The 17,829-nt window shown below is 40.3% G+C and overlaps 1 protein-coding gene and 1 long non-coding RNA gene across 2 annotated transcripts in view; one reads left to right on the top strand and one right to left on the bottom strand.

The window, feature by feature from the left end:
• The window catches only part of LOC123647188, an 11,647-nt gene extending 1,489 nt beyond the window's left edge, over positions 1-10,158 (top strand). The window contains exons 2-3 of the long non-coding RNA XR_006738155.1: positions 8,264-8,333; positions 9,856-10,158. This is a non-coding gene — a long non-coding RNA (uncharacterized LOC123647188). The remainder of the gene's footprint in view (positions 1-8,263; positions 8,334-9,855) is intronic.
• A 6,665-nt stretch (positions 10,159-16,823) lies between these two features.
• On the bottom strand, positions 16,824-17,829 carry LOC123647187 (olfactory receptor 2A1/2A42). Its single transcript, XM_045564468.1, has one exon. It carries the CDS (start codon positions 17,815-17,817, stop codon positions 16,852-16,854), a length of 966 nt encoding a protein of 321 aa, XP_045420424.1. The 5' UTR covers positions 17,818-17,829; the 3' UTR covers positions 16,824-16,851.

Below are 17,829 nucleotides of genomic sequence, written 5' to 3' on the forward strand. Positions count from 1 at the left end.
TAGGAGAAACCAAGACTAAGATTCAAGTATATTAGGGCAGGCCTAGCATGTGTCATCAGCCCAGCTGGGAGATAAAAACAGGGAGTGTAGTGAGTCCAAAAGTTTAAACTAGAACTGTCTCTATTTCTAGGCTGGGAGAGAGAATTTATTCCAGGGTGTGAGAGGGCCATTGATTTCTAATGGGTGAGAAGAGCTAGTGAACTTCTGATTCTGGGGCAGAAGTTGTTGATCTCTGGCATATTCCATAGTGTCTCCTGGGAGCGGGCAATGTGGTCAGAGGTGCCAGAACTGCCCCCTATACCAGCCTGGGTATTCTTTCTGCTTCACTCCAGCTTCAGTTGGTTCTCCTTGATTACAGCTCCCATCTCTTTGCTTTCTCTGCATCTCAGGTCTCATAGCCCTGACCTCCTCTTTTTCTGCCAGCTCTGAACTAGCAGCATTTTGGTTCTTGAATTCACCACTTTTAATTCAGTGATACATGTGCTCTTGTCCGGAGAGTTAAGCATACAAGGCCTGACCTGACTTTTCAACTAGTAGGAAGATGTAGGAAAGTTAAAACTGATCAGTTAGAGAGTTTGCTCTTCCTGTCAAGGGTGTCCCTGTCCGCAGGGCATGTTTGCATGTGGAAACCCATCTACCTCTCCCGGGTCTTCTCTCCTTTACTTCGCAGACTATGATTCTCGTTATTCTATTTTTTTCTTTTCCATTTCTTGATACTTGCTCTTGGTAACTGGGCTTCTTAATCAGGCCTGTCATTTCATCCTGAGATTTTGACATTTTATTTGTGCTTATATTTCTTCTATAAAGGTTTAGAGAGGAGAGAGAATGATATAGTGTGAAGAGAATGGGATTTAGATTCATATAGGAGTAGATTTGAATCCTGCCATCACCATTTACTTCCTGTGAAATCTCAGGCTTATTAATCTTCTTGTGCTTCATCTCAATCTTCCTATGCTTCATTTTCCTAATGTCTTAAATGAGGATAATAATATTTAATAACACCTACCTCACTGGGCTGGTGTGGTGATTCAATAGGTAATATATAGAAATCACCATTGTAAAGTACCTGATGTGTGCGGGTGATCAGGATGGGTTAGTGTCCTTTCCTAACAGCACGTGACAGTTAAGCATGTTGAATGAATAACTTTACAACAACAAGGTGATAGGGACTGGGAAGGGTAAACAGATTCAAAATAAAGTTATTTTAAAATGAGAGCTGTATTAGACGGGGGAAGAATGAAAATAAGTTCTGGAATTTGGGACCACTTTAATTGGAAACAATGCTTTTGAGATCTATTATAGTTATGAAGCAGGGAAGGGACAGGGAACTGTCCTGTGTAGTTCTAGGTATGGGGACTAAAGGAATCACAGTGACCTTTTTTGAAGTAGGAACTCATGAGCATTATCCCTGGGGCTATCACTGTCCTGACCAGATGTTGTCATGGTGCCACTGTCCCCTGTTATGGGCTGCATGGTTTTCTACTTGGTGAACCCTGACTGTCAGCTGATCCAATGCTAGTTTTTTGAGTACTGCTCAGGCCTTTCTGACTCTTGTTTTTGCTGGTCCTGTGACCCACCTTTGAACCTTGTGAACTGATTTTGAATTCAATTCTTTTTTTAACTTGGCTAACCATGGTCTCTCCATCCATCTTTTTAAATCCTGCTGTGTTGGCCACTCTGGTTCTTAGCTATCCTGTTTCATTGTGATGAGCATATTTTTCTTTTCTCATCCTTGGTTTCTCACTTATTTTCTGAACCTTTGCACATTGGCCGTAGCCTAAATTTAGTGCCATTCAAGGCATAGATACTAATTGTCTCATTCACTTTTTTCTCTTCTTCATTTACTCAGTATACATTCTTAGAAACCAGATACGCAAAGACCAGGTCTCTGCTCCCATGGAGCTCTCAGTGTGATTGAGGAGAGAAACAAGTAACAAATAATGATGGAGCATGATAAGTGTTGTGTTGAGATCGACACAAAGTGCAATGGAAGCATAAAGGAGTGAACAGGTGTCACTGGTTGGCAAATCAGGGAAGCCTGGATAAGGTGATATTTGAGCTGACTTGTCTTAGAAAAGTGCTCTGTTACTGGTATAGACGAGGGCAGAGGAAAGGCACACCAACAGCAGCAATGGCATATGCAAAAATAGAAGCCTGAGCACCTTCTGTTTAGGGACATGCAAATAGTGTGGGCTTAACAGGGGACATTGTGAAGAAATGGCAGAAAATGAAGCTGGAATGTAGTCAGGCAGCCGCATCATGGAAGGCCTTGTAGGCCATGCGGGCTACTGAGTTTGGACTTGATCCTTCTGGAGATGGGCCTCCCCTGAAGGATTTTAAGCAAGGTCATGATGTGATCAGATTAGAAGGTTAGAAAGTTACACTCTGGGGGCAAAGAGGAGAATGGATTGGAGTAGGCAAGGGAGAGGTGAGGGAGCCAATTAGATAGATGTTGTACCAGTTGTATGCGTGAGAAAAGATGACGTGCTGAACGAGTGCAGTGGCAGTGGAAAAGTCAGAGTGGGGTGGGTGTTAGTGCCATGCTGATTCTGTTTTTTTTTTTAAAGTGAAATAATAAAATCAGATTTTAGGAATTGGCTATTGGAGGTGGGTGCTCTCTGGGTATTTACCCTGGAGACAGCTCCTCAATGGTGTCCATCAAAGCCATCAGGGTCCTGGAGCCCTAGTTTGCTCTTGCTTTTGCAGTGGCTGTCCCCATGGCTCTTTCATTGGCAGAAGGAAGATTGACTACTTTGCTGCTGGCCTTGGATTTGCTTTTCACAGCTTGGCCCTTTTTTTCTCAAGGTGGATATTTTGCTTTCAAGATTTAGAAGCTGATAGACTGAACAGACACATTAAAGAGCCTTTCTGAGGAGGTTGGCCACAGCTGTTATCATCTGTGTCTGGCTTGACTGGTTTGGTGGGGACCACCTATGTTTTACTCAGTGCTGGTAAGAGGGGTGGCTCTGGGAAGGGTTCCTGAGGAACTGCTCTGTTTTGCTTGTGAAAGGAATGTTTGTACTTGTTTATATTAGCTCAGATATTTTAAGATTCACTCATTCTCGGATATGTCAAGTCCTGTGTGTAGGGAAAGGATGGGAGTGTAAGAAGTTACAGAAGTTAAAGAGGCCACTCTGGCCTTAAGCATGCTTGTGAATTGTGTTCACTTGTGAATGATTAATAATGTATATAACAACTAATTGTGCAGGGGTCTCAAAGAGTAGTTCGTGGTGCTCCTGCATTCATGTCCCCTTGATATGGGTGTCAAATCTTTGTGAGTCATTCTCAAGCACAGTAAAGCCTAGGACTCATGGTGCGGCAGCTTGTGGAGAGGCGAGACATGCAGTGGACTGCCGGGTCTGCTTTGAGAACATTAGGGAAATAGGGGAAGAGAGACTTTGTGCTAGGCCACTGGGCATGAAGTTTTATGGACTGAGGATAGAAGGAAATTAGAAACAGGATTGTAAGGCCAAGAAGGGGGAAAGCAGAGCAAGTTTTCAATGATTTCTTTAGACATCCAATGTGATCATTTACTGCAGTGTAACACTGGACATGTGTGTGATATTATTTTTGAGGTTAGGAAAGCGTAAGCAATCTTTTGTGCAGGGCTCACCCTGGGATGCCAGAGGCAATGAGTGATGGGCCTGTTGCAATAAGGAAATAAATTGCTACATGGAGCTGTGCCTCCGGACTGGGTCTCTTCACATCCCTTAGAGCTGGGTTAAGAGGCGCTGTGTTAGCATGAGCAAAGGTCACTTGGAGTCTTTCAGTTAAAATACCTTTTAATCCATATATTCTTGTAGTTCACTGAACTTCTTTGAGAAGAGAAAAGCCTGACTTGAGATCAGTAAATGGTATAATAACATTTATTCAAGTTCTGAAATGTACTACCATTCAAAAAATCAGACTGGCAAAGTTTAAAATGGTTGATGTTCTCCCTGGCTTGTGTATGTGGGGGGTGTTTGTCAGGGAGGGAGAAAGAGAAAAATGCCATTGTCTTAAAAAAAGAACATTTATTTGACTTACTCTGCTGGGTTCTAAGAACCACTGATCTTGATGTCAAGGAGCTCACCGTCTCCTGGAGGCCACAGATAAACAATAATAATGCAATGTAGTGCACTTTATGATACAGGTGTGTGCAAAGTGCCTCGGGAGTTTGGAGGAGGAATAGATTATGCTGTTGGTGGGTTATAAATCAACAGCAAAGTGATGGTGTCTTTGTGTGATGCTAAAAGGGCAGCAGTGACACGGATCCTCTCCCTAGGTCTCCAGGGGCTCACAGTTCTTGAATAGCTCCTACCTGAAGACATTTTTAACTTGGTTGCATATATCATAAAAAATATTTATGCTTCTGAATCTTATTCAATTAAGCATCTCCAAAATGTCTGGTAGGGAATGTCTGAGAGTGACCAGTTCTTTCCACAGTTGGTTGTAGCTGTAGAGTAAGTCACATGTTCTTTTTTTTTTTTTTAAGACAATGGCATTGAATCTAGTTAAAGGCTTTTGATAAGAAATGCTCCAACTATGGAGCCCAGATGAGTGAACAATAAACCTTGCCCTAAAAATAACAGGGAAATGATAGAAAGGAGACCAGGGAAAATTTCATCCCTAATTTCTATGGCGTTTAGGGCGGGTGTTATTCATTGCAAACATTGGGGGTTCATTTGTTCTGCTACTCCCTGCATATCAAAGCAATCGGCCGGGGTTTGGTTTTGTATAAGAAAGAAAGGAATCCCTAGAATACACAAATTAAGATTATTCAATAAAGGGAGATGATGATTACCCTTTAACCTCTGAGAGAGAACTCCAGGTGGGCATCAAACTAACCCTGAGACAGTAGAAATCCCCGCACCCAAGTGAATTTTAGGACATTAGGTAATTATTGGTGGGAAATATATTTGAGTGGAAAACTATGAATCTCAACTGACATTTATCCTTGATAGTGGTGCTTCTATTTTCTCAGGATAGAGGGTTCTGCATCTTAATGGAATTTTATCAACAAATGTTCTAGAAGAAACTGAGAAAGCAAGGCCAGTCTGAGGAGCATTTATACTGCTCACATTTCCTCTCTGAACTGGAGAATAGAATTCAATAGCAAAATTGTAACTTACCTTTGAGAGATGTATTAAAAGTAAAGTATAGGTAATGAACCTTCTATTTTTATTTTTCTATTCTTATTCTTTTGCCTTATTTTCTTTTTTTATCTACCTTTAATTTAACACCATTTTACTTTGTGTGTACACATATGTGTGTATATATATTGACAAGTCATATTCTTTTTGGTAGAAGATGAGAATTACACACATGCAAATGCATACTGATGCATACATAAAAGTTTACACTAGCTGTTACACTGGTAGGAGGAAGGAGTTAGGGCTCCAAGAATTCCTGTGATGGGGGCTTCAAGACAAATATTTTTGCTATCATTTTTATACATTTATCTTTTATTTTTTTCTCCTATTTTTGGGAGGAACTGAAAACATGCATTATGTCTTTACTTTTTGTTTGTATCTTATTAATATCTTTTTTGGACTAAAATATTATTATTGAAAGACTAAGTTGAGTCTTTGTGTATTATCTCTCCTTCTAATAGACATAAGACAAAAACAGCTAACAGCAGGCTGTTTATTTTCAACATAGAAATAATCTTGCTTCAGTCCTTGCTGGTTTAACGCCGTCTTTCCCTTTTGCCAATAGTAAGTCATTGGTCTTATCCCTAATCTCAAGTCATTGATGTCTATTTCTACAGGTTTTCTATTCCACTGTCAAAGTCCCCAGTGATTATTCTTAGGTCTGAGTATCTCTCTTCCACCTTGATCCATGTTGTTCCACTCTTCTTCCAAAACGCAGCCACCACTTACTCCTATGGCTGCACAGCAGGTTTCCTCCCTATTCTTGGTAGAGGCCCCAGAGTATCTTGTGGCCTCTCTGCCCTTAGGCCTCTACTGACATTTCCCTCACTTCTGTGGGAGTGGAGATGTCATAGTAACAAAAGAGAGAGGGAGTGATCAACCACGTACAGTCATCCCTTGGTATCCATGTGGGATTGGTTCCAAGACCACCCGCAGATACCAAAATCCATGAGGGCATCTCTTATATAAAATGGCATAGTATTTGCACATGACCTACACAATCCTCCTATATACTTAAAATCACCTCTAGATTACTTAACTATTAATACCTAATACAATGTAAATGCTTTGTAAAAAGTTGTAATACTGTATTGTTTAGGGAATAATGACAGAAGAAGTCTATATAAATGCAACCACCCATTTTTTTCCCCAATATTTTCAATCTGTGGTTGGTTGAATCCATGGATATGGAACCCACAAATACAGAGGGCCAACTACAGAGCTGTGTTACAATTTTGATTGTGAAGGCACCGAGGCACAGCATGGAAGAGAGAAAAATGGGGACAAGAATAAAAGTGAATAGAGAGGGAGATGCCTTCACTTCAGCAGAAACATCCTTCTGTTTCCCTTATGATACAAACGTCCCTGCCTGCATGGCTTTCTCACAGGAGAGATACTGAGGATGTTAAAGTCAGAGTGGCAAGACATTTAAAAAAAACACAGAATTAGGACAGTTCAGTCCTAGCCTTTTAGAGATGATCAGACAGCTCCAGAGAGGTTATGACTTCTAAGATCACATTCCTAGGTGCAGGTAGTGGCCAACTGGGGCTAGTGTCTTCCCTGTCACTCAGGCTACCAACCAAAGTTACTGAGCACTTGCTTTGGATTGTCTGTGTTCATGGTATCATTACTGTGCATAAATTCAAGGTAGGATGCTCATTGCTGTGTGTTATACACGGATAATTGTAACACAGACTCTGTCCCAAAAGAACTTGGAACATTTACATGGGAATGGTAAAAGAGTATTCTAAAGCAACCTCTGTAGTAAGCCCAAAGAGGGGTACAGAAATTCAAAGGAAGGTGTGATTACTGCGGGCCAGAGTGGTAAGGCAAAGCTCTATAAAGGGGCGAGTCTTGAGCTGCCCTGGGGAGAAAGCTGCTGCGTCTCCATGGTCGTTGGCACTGTGTGCCGCTCCTCAGTACCCAGGTTTTGCCTGTGCCACACACAGACCTGACAGTGGCAAGAGCAGCATCTTAGAAAAGGAGGGGGCTGAAGGCTGAGCATGAGGCCTGGAGACATTAACTCAGGTATGTGTGGAGGCGGTGGAAGGTATTATTACCTGGAACAATTTCACTCTTTAAGCCCAAATCAGCCTCCACCAGGGTATTCTTGCTCACTGTGTTTCTTTGACAGACTCACCAGAGCACGTGCAGATTTGGTCCCCAGTCGGAAATATGTTTCATATTTCTAGTTCCTGAAGGAAATGTGAGTTTGTACTTGGCAGCAGTTATAGCACCATCTTGTGGAAATAATGGTTCAGGTCACCAACTTTTCTGTCTTGAATATTTTTATCATCTAAAAAAAAAAAAATCAATCTTGAAACGTCTTCACAGCTCTAAATCACTCTTGGAATGCATAGTCTATTAGTAACAAAAGACTTCTCATATATTCTAATTCTTTGATGGCTGAGTTAGCCTTCTCGACCGGCGGCAGATTTCTTATTTGCAGAATAATGATACATACTTAGGATCCAATATGACTCACCTCTCAGATTCATTTCTTTTAGGATGTGTGTCCTTGGATTTGGGTTTTAACCATGTCCCAAGGAATCCTGCCTTTTGCGAATTTAACAAAGTAACTCTAAATCCTGAACAAAAATAAAGGAACAAACACTGGGTGCTATTGCTTTTTTCTGTCTCCTCTGGTGTGTCAGACACCTCCCTCCGTAAGCAATAGGGTTCATTGACACAGGACTTGGGAAAAGGAGGTCTCTTAATCATTGAGAATCTAATGTAATGGTGTTGGGAGTTCACAGAAGAATTCATGGCTGATGGGAACTTACATAGCTTCCAAGAAATTTTATTGGGTCCACTAAAAAAATAATCCCTGGCAAAAGATTCTATTTACAATCATAAATTCATTTACTCATCAAGTAACTACTGAGACTGTTTTTAAAATTTTTATTTCAGGATATTATATGGGTACAAACATTTTGGTTACATTTCATGTCTTTGCCTCACCCAAGCGAGGATTAGAGGCATGCCCTTCCCCTCTACAATGCTCATTGCATCCATTAGTTGTGAGTTTACCCCTACCCCGCTCCAGAGACTTTAAAATGTAAGTAATCCACTTTCTAATGGAGGGAAAAATACACCCAATCTAATCTTCTCAGTCTTTTTTTTGTCCCCAGTTTTGGTCTGCATCGGTTATGGACTTGATCTCTCTGCAAAGGTTTGGGACAGGCGTTGTTAGAGTTTAAGGTAGGTGTGAATTTTGCAAAATTTAAAAGTCTGTTTTTTTCCCATAAAAATTGTATTTAGAAAAAGTTACACATTGACATGTTTCCAAACTTAAAAGTACAAAAGTAAATTTACAGAAATTTACAAAAGTAAATTTTTCCCTTCACACATGTTCCTCAGCTATCCAGTTCCCTTCCCTGGAGACACCAATATTATAAGTTGTGAAATGCTTCCAAAAATATTCTGTGTTTATAGGAAATATATTACATCAATGATAGACAACAAAATATTTTGAAACTTGCAATTTTCACTTAGAAATATAGATTGAAGATTGTTCTATATTAGTACATAAAGAGCTTCCTTGTTTATTTTTCAGCTGCACAATCTTTTATTGAGTGGGTGTAGCATCATTTACTTAACCGGTCTCCTATTAAGGTTGTTTCCAATAGTTTGGCAGTACAAACAACACCGCAATGAATAACCTTTACATCTGTTGCTTTGCACACGTGCTGTCTACCTGTTGGCTGTATTCCTGGAAGTGAAACTGCTGGTCAAATGATGCATTTGTAATTGTGGGAGACACTGGCAAACTGTTCTCCATGAAGACCATTCATACAGAATTATAGCAATGTATGACACTCCGTTCCCCTCACTAACTGTATGTTTTTAAAATCTTCAATTTTGCTAATCTGATAGGTGAAATATCATATTTCAATATGGTTACTCTTGCAGTTTTTGCAATTTTCTTGTTCTGAATTTGGTTCTATGAACTCAAATTTTTCATGAGGCCTGGTCACCTAGTCACTTCTCTTTCTCATTTTGGCAAATATATTGATTTTTCTAAATTAGGTTTTTGAATAGGTAAAAATAGCTCAAATTTCAATCAGCTTTCAAAAATATTCATTGACATTCTCCCTCCACTGCTCGTTCCCAGTAGTGGATTTACGATAAAGTTAGTTAAGCTTAAGCTAACTTAGAGCTCCTTCCAAGAGTCCCTTCCAAAGCCCTGAACTAATTCTGTACTCATAAATTCACATTATTTTTTGAAGAAGCTGCCCCAAGTTGTATAAACTTCAGGCCTGGATATGCCCCTGCTTGTCACCATCTTCCCAAGTCTTCCAAAGAGTTTCCATCTCTTTCTTCCGCATTTCTTATGTATTCCTCTAGAATAATTTTCTATGTGTATAAGCACATCCAGATGCAGTTACCCAGCCTCTTCCTTACACCCTGGCTTTTCTCAATGTCTCATGGAGATTGTTCTGTATAAGATATAGAGACCTTCCATATTGTTTCTGGATAATTGCATGACATTCCATTGTATACAGATACTGGTATTTACTTAATCAGTCCCCTGTTGGTGGAACTTAGTGTATATTTGTTTTGTTTTGTGTTTGCCATGTTAAAAAAAAAAACTGGCAAGTTTCAGAGACTTACACGGCAACTAAAAATCTGGTATGGTCACAGGTGTTAGAAAAGGTAAGAATTAAAATAGGTGAAATTGGCAGGGGGCATCTTAACCTCCCTTTCTCTCCACCCTCTTCAGGTATCTAGGACTCTTAACCCTTATCAAAACAGGTCCCTTAATACCTGCTATTCACAACCTATACATGTGAACATATGCATCTGCAGGGAAATGAAGAGTCCACTTTTCGGCGAGGTCACTAAAACCTTCATGCGTCTTTTCAACACACATGAAGATCTTGGAAACCACATAGAAATGATGGTAGATCCATGAGATGTAAGGACCCTGGGTCCCTGAGTTCCTGATTGATGGCATGCTGCCTGCTGGTCAGGAACACCTGCTCTGAGTGAGAAATAAACACTTGTTTCCTGTAAAATTTTCAAATAATGCAGTGTTGTTTTCCATAGCTCACTCTCCATTTTGAGAGGTTTCTTCTTTAACTCTTTAATGTGCGTTATTTTGAATATTTTCCCATACCTTTTTTTTGTGTATGTTTCTCTTTTTTTATTCTTATTTCAGCATATTACGGGGGTACAAATGTTTAGGTTACATATACTGCCTTTGCCCCACCCAAGTGTCTCTCTCTCTCTTCTCAGACATACTTGTGTATAGCTAGGTTTTTCTCTAAGTGAATGAGAAAGCACCGTATCACCATGACTTCCTTTTATCACTTAACATTTTAGGAAAGTTTTGCTTATAGTAATATTAATCAACATATCATTTATATTGTGAGTTAATAATTCATATATTATTATCAAATTAATTAGACAATCAATATAGTATGTAAAACTTGTATATTAATATTTGCATACTATTCCATAATATATGTTTATAATGTCTTCTTTAACAACCTATTTATGATATTTGGTTATGATATTTTACTGTTATAAATATTGCTTCAACTTAAAATATATTTACAAGTATATATTTGTGCATATATATGAGAATATTTCTGTGAGATTTGTTCCTAGAATTGGGATTGCCGCATCCAAATGTGTACAAATTTTATTTTTTTGAAGATAGAGTCCCAAATTTCTCCCTAATCAACTTCTATGTCTAGCAAGACTTTGGGGGAAATCTCCATTTGCCTGTGTGCTCAGAGACACTAGAAAATATCCATCTTTTTATTTTTGTCCATCTAATGGTCAAAAAACGGTATCTCATACTTTAAAATTAATTTATCTACTTACTAGAGGGGCTTTCATTTTTCATCACACTTATTAGTGGCTTTCACTTGTTCTGTCAATAGTTCATTTGTCTCCATTTGTATATTTGTATTTTTTTTCCATTTAGAAAACTGGTTTGTATATTACTGTTTTGTTCGTTGTATATATTGGGGATTATGTTATTTTTATCTGTTTTTAAAGTGGATTTTCAAAACATTAAGGCTGATTTTCTTTGTGTGTGTGGTAAAGATGGACTTTTTAAACATTTTATTTTATTTGTGTAAATTGACAAATTTATACATATGCAACATGATGCTTTGAAATATATATACACACATTGTGGAATGGCTAAATCAAGCTAATTAACATATGTGTTATCTTACATACTTATCATTTTTGTGGTAAGAACACTTAAAATCTACTCTCTTAGCATTTTTCAAGAATACAATATATTGTTATTAACTACAGTTAGCATGTTGTACGATAGATCTCAAGGCTGATTTTCTTAACTGTTGACAGTAAAAGATTCCTAAGTCCAGGCTTTAGGGAGGCCATGTGCCTAGAGGTTATGGGCATGGTCTTTGGAGTCAGGCTGACCTAGGTTAGAGTCCAGGTTGTGTCACATGCTTGCTGTGTGACCACAGAAAATTTTCCCCTCTGTGTCTCTGTCTTCTCTTTTATAAATTGAACGTAATAAAAGGACTCATAGAATTGTTATGAAGTTTAGACAGGATTATAATGCATGTCACTCAGCATAATACCAGACACTTAATAAGCTCTCAACAAATACTAGCTATTAAAATTATTGTTTAAAATGTGGGCAATACAGGTACAGAATTAGATGTTTAAGTTTTAGTCTAGATCATAGAACCTTTCCCAATAAAAGTTGCTTTTATTAATAATAAATGCTTTTATTATTAGAATAATAAAATATTATTATAAGATTAATAAAATTCTCTTTTCTTAGAGTGGACATTTCATGTTATGTTTTAGCCAGTCTTAAGAAATTCCTGTTTCCTTGATCACTAAAATAGTCAACCCATTTGTTAATTCAGTGCTTACTCTTTCGTTTCTACTGTTTTTAAGTCCTGAGAGATTCAATGATCTTCAGAAATCCATTTCATTTTCTCTGTATGGAATTTATTCATTTCTTTGAAAAAGTGAAAATCCAAATTCATATGAAATACGAAAAAACCAATAAAGACAGAGAATTAGAAAACAAGGGGGAACCTTAAAGTGTGTCTAGCTCAACTTTTTATTTTATATAGGTGTGGAAACTGAGGCCCAGAAAAGTTAAGTAACTGTCCTAAGGTCGCACAGAGAGTAAGTGAGAGTCGTGGGATGAGAGCCCAGACACGCTGACGCTGAGCCAGCAGCCTGTGGTCAGGGGTCCACTTCTTCTTTTGGCCCAATGTGATTTCAAAAATTAAAAGCAAACAAACCGAGAAACACAGTTTTAAAGAAGACAGCTAAAAACAAGCCAATGCTATTCAAAATCTGTGAAGAAAGCAAGGTATGTAAGACACTTGTCTGCTGGTTGGGAAAACCTTGCAGAGGTGAAGTCCAGTGAGACAGCATTCCAAATCTCTTTCGCTGTCGTCTGCTCTCAACAGCCTATATTTATTAGAGTAATGGTTCTTTCTCTACACTCACAACAAACAGCAAACAACAATCATCTAGGCCGGTGGTTGGCAATCCCTGGTCCACATGCCAAAGATGCCGCAGGTGCCAATTTCAGGCAGCAAGTGAACCGACTGCAGCACACAGATTCCCCTCCCTGTCCTTTCCAGCGCCACTGCCCACAGTCGTCTCCACCCGCTTGCCAGAGTTTTCCAGAGCAACACCCAGCATGGCTTCCCACCTGTCACAGCACTGTCCTGGCCTTCCGGAATCACAGGTTCAGTAATTTGCACACTCCTTTCAGAAGACAATGACCATGGACCCCAGGATAAAAATAAACAAACATTCCCAGGACTTTTTATAGTCAGGTGTAATTTCTACCCTAATCTGTTTCTTTTATTCTTTGTTCTTGTTGTTGAGCAATAACACGTTCTTGATTATTAATATGTACCACATAAGAATATGCTAAAAGCAAGAATTAGACAAATCTAATGCACAATAAGGTAACTAATCTTAAAAGAATGAAGGGTAACACATCCCCAGGCCCATACATTATGGGCAGAAGTTTGAGCACAGTGACCATTCACATGTTCACTTAGTCAAAGTTTATCGAGTGTCTCCTGTGAACAGGCTTGTTGCCAGCCATTCAGGACATGAGTATCATTCGGTCCACTGCAAAAGAGTGGTTCAGAGTTCATTTAAAGCCAGACTGCCTGATCTTGAATCATGTTTCTACCACTGAATAATTTGGTGACTTTGAATAAATTAATTAATTTCTCTAAACTTCATTTTCCCCATCCTTATGCGGTGATAGGGTTAGGATCTACTCCATAGATTTGATGTGAGGATATTAAAGCATTTTACATAGTGCCTATTACATAGCAAGTGCTCAATAACTATCAGCTGCAGTTAAATTTCTACTGAACTATAACCCACAGTTAGAGGGATCTAAGGAAGGTTAGGAATGAGAAGATAGCTCAACACTGAAAATTTGGAAATGAGATCAATAGATAGTGTCCTTTATTTTTTCAACAAGTTTTTAGTGAGCACTCACTATGTGCTAGGAATGCTTAGGTGTTGGGGATAAAGAGATGAACCAATTCTTGTCTTTTTCCTTGTGGAGAGATGATATATTAATATAATTGAGATATGTACTGTAAATCCTGGATTAAAGATTATAAAACGTTAGAAACCAAAAACAAAATCTGATGTTTCCCCACTAGGTGGACTAGGACCAGGGTCAGAGAAAGAGAGGTCCCCTTGGAGCCTTTGCCAGCTGACTCACAGGGGGGCCCCGAGTCTGGGTTGCAGCTCAGGCTTCTAGCAGGCTGTTTCCTCCAAGGCCAAGTGGCCTCTGGTGCCTCTAGAAGGGACATGGGACAAACCTAAGCCATGAGGGCAAAGGTTTGGGTGACTTATAAGCACCAATACTCTTCCTGTCTAAAGGGCAGTCTTGGTCCTACATCAGAAAGTTCAGTGACCCTGACAGGATGAAAATAATTTCTGACATAATGGTGATAATAGCAGTATTTTCTTGTATTTGCATAAAACTTTTATTTTTTTTTTTTTTTTGAGACAGGGTTTTGCTCTGTCACCAAGGCTGGAGTGCAGTGGCATGATCATAGCCCACTGCAGCCTGGAACTCCCAGGAACAAGTGATCCTCTTGCCTCAGCCTCCCTGGTAGCTGGGACTAAAGGTGTGTGCCACCATGCCTGGCTAATTTTTTTATTTTTTATTTTTTGTACAGACAGGGATCTCGCTATTGCCCAGGTTGGTCTTGAACTCCTTGCCTCAAGTGATTCTCCCCTTGCCTTGGCCTCCCAAAGTCCTGGGGTTACAGGGCATGCCTTGCATAGTACTTTCAAGTCTTCAAAATGTGTCCATTTGCATGTCTCCTCTGAGGTTTTCGATAGTCCTCTGGGGCATCCCAAGCAGCTCTCATATACGTAATTTATGGATGATGGACTAAGACTCTGGCAGTTTAAGGGATTTCTCTTAAAGAACACATATAGCTAATGGTAGACCTGGGACTAGAGCCCAGATCACTTAAGTACAAATCTCATGCGTTTAAGGGCTGGGCAGCCTTTGGGGCTTCCTGGACACCAAGCCCAATCCTAGGAGAGCACTGCACACGGAGTTTAGGGTCCACACAGGTGACTCCTTGAGCATGGTTTCTGTACCCCATGATTTTTTTGCTGCTTACCTTGTACCAGGGTAGCTTTCTTCCCTTGAGACCTACTCCTGGAGTGAGAGCTCTTCACTCTTGCTCTGCCACTTGAATGCAGCCCTCCAATGTTGCAATGCAATATGCAGCATCTGTCATGAAACTAAACAACCGTTTAAAGACCACATTGGAAAATAATGGAATTACAAATGCTATATCCAGTTTGGATACATTACAAGAACACTCTCTGATGCTCTTCAAGTGGTGAACCATCAATTTAAACCTACAATGTCAACCTCTTTCTTCCATTGTTTTCTGTTTCACTGTCCTGCCAGTCAAGAGGTTCCTCCTCCATCCCTGACCCTTGGAGTCACAGTCCTTGGTTGCTACCTCATCCTTTCTTCCACACACCAGTATGAAATCAAGCTGTATTTCACAGATTTACGTACTTTTCTGTCTGGAGCCCAATGCCCATCTTTGGCTACAGATTGAAAATTTCTTTTCATTTCTCCTCCTGTTCATTCTTCTTCTCCTCCTTCTGGGACTTCATGATTACTTTAATTTTTATACAGTGGTTATGATTATGGGTCTGGCACTCATATTGCCTAAGTTTGATTCTGGGCTAGGTACTTATTAGCTGGGGGCATTGGTTAAATTACGTAATCTCTCTATATCTCTGTTTTTTCACCTAAAAGCTGTAATAATAGTCTCCACTTCATGGGGTTGTTATGAGGATTTAAAGAGCTAATATTTATAAGGTGCTTAGAACACTGCCTCTCCAAGTACTCAAGTGTGTGGTGTGTGTGTACATGTGCACGAACATGTGAGTGTAGTATGTGAAACTAGAGATGTCTTTGTTCTGGATCTTACCACCCAGGCACCCAGGACCAAGTTCAGTTCTAAAGTAGCTCTCTAATCTGGATGAGAACAGCCTCCATTCCCACCCTGTCTGTGTTGTGTTCCTCTAAAACTCTTAATCTCCTTTGCAACCATGCCCATAAGACTTGTTGAACAGGACAAGAAGCCTTCCGTAAATAATCTCTGGTTCTCCTGCCTCATCATAATATGTATTAGACTGAGAAGAAACCCACATTCACCTGACATATCCTACGTTGGGATAAGTTAGACGTATTCTTAATTTGATAACATTGATAATAACGTCCTACGCTATCCTGGTTAATTAGAGAAGGCTTGGAAGTCAGAGTGTTTGGGTATAAATTTAACATTTCCCAATTGCTTAATGTTTGCATCCATAAAACTGGGGTGATAATGGGAAATGGATTGCTATGATGATAAAATGAGGCTGTCTCTGTAAAGTACCTATCAATGGTGAGTGGATGACACAGAGGAAGTACTTAATAATGCTAACTATTAATAATATGATTAAAACCCTTCTTACCATTGAAATGCCTCTTCCTGGGGCTATCCATTCATACCAGTTAAGGGTTGTGGCACTTGCGATCTACCCCTAAATGAAGGGCATGTGCATATTCAGAGAGAATCATAGATACTCTTGTGAGAAGGTGAGGAGAGTTTAGAACAAGGGGCCACTGAAATCTCACGGAAGATTGGAAAGTAGGTTTTGTTGTGTGATTTGCTGGGGTTGCCAGCTGAATGTGTATGAAGTCACTCTCTGACTACACAAATTGTCAGACAGATTATAGAATTTAACCAATAAAAATCAATTTTCCTCCAAGCCTAAGTAGATATTTACAACTTGTAATAGAAAATACGATTCAAGGGAAAGACCCAGATATGGGATGCAGATGGACAGAGGTATCAGGGGGCTCTGAGATCTTTGCCTGTGGCTGCAGTATTTTAAAAAATTCTTACTGCTGTGACTACATCTGGTAATGCCTGCTATTCTGCTATTTCTGAGCACACCCGACTAAGTCAGAGTAGTGTGTCTATTTTAAACTTTTGGGACCCATAGCACTGTAAAAAATAAATTTTTCCCTTAGATATTCTCAATTCAATAAGCAGTTAAATGAAGAAAGTTGTTAAGTATAATAAGTATAATAAATGTAGCAAAATCTAAATACTTTCTTGGGGAAAAAGGGAAATCTTTACAGACACAAAGAGAGTGATGAACTTAGGTAATAATCAGTACCCAAGATGCCAGGAGACTACTGAGGCTGGAGATTCACACGCTGCCCCAGATGGGAATGACATCCATTGCACAGTGCTCTCCTCAGGGCACCCTTGACCTCTGCATTCCTCAGGCTGTAGATCAGGGGGTTCAGCATGGGGTTGAAAAAGCTGTAAAACAGGAAAAGGACCTTCTGCTGCTCTTCAGGATGGCGGGATTTGGGGGCCATGTACATGACGATGGCATTGCCAAAGAAGAGCCCGACCACGCAGAGGTGGGAGGAGCAGGTGGAGAAGGCCTTTCTGCGGCCCTCCCCTGCCTGGATCCTCAGGATGGCCAGCAGGATGCGCGAGTAGGAGACCAGCACCAAGCAGGGGGGTCCCACCAGGATGAACACGGAAGCAGCAAAGATGACAGCTTTGTTGAGCCAGGTGTCAGCACAGGCCAGCTTGAGGACAGACAGGATTTCACAGAAGAAGTGGTTGATTTCATGAGGCCCACAGAAGGGCAGTCTCAGGATGAGAACCACATGGACCAGGGCCAGGAGGGAGCCACATGCCCAGGAAGTGACGGCCAGGATGGTGCACACTCTCCAGCTCATGATGACAGAATATCGGAGGGGGTGGCAGATGGCCACATACCGGTCATAGGACATCACCACCAGGAGAAGACATTCGGTATGTGCAAAACTCATAAAGAGAAAGGTCTGCGTCAAGCAGCCAGTGAAGGAGATGGGCTTGGCTGGGTTCAGGAGGTTCACCAGCATCTGGGGCACCGTGCTGCAGGCATAGGCGATGTCGACGATGGCGAGGTGTGAGAGGAAGAAGTACATGGGGGTGTGCAGTCTGGAGTCCAGGCAGATAAGTCCCAGGATGACCCCATTCCCCAGCAGGGTGAGGATGTAGAACAGGGAGAAGAGCCCAAAGAGAAGCATCTGAATCCTTCTGCCAACAAGGAATCCCAGTAGGATGACCTGTGTAACCATTGTTTGGTTTTCCCCCATTTCACTGTGGAA

The sequence above is a fragment of the Lemur catta genome, chromosome 11 (assembly GCF_020740605.2).
Source record: "Lemur catta isolate mLemCat1 chromosome 11, mLemCat1.pri, whole genome shotgun sequence".
NCBI lineage: Eukaryota > Metazoa > Chordata > Mammalia > Primates > Lemuridae > Lemur > Lemur catta.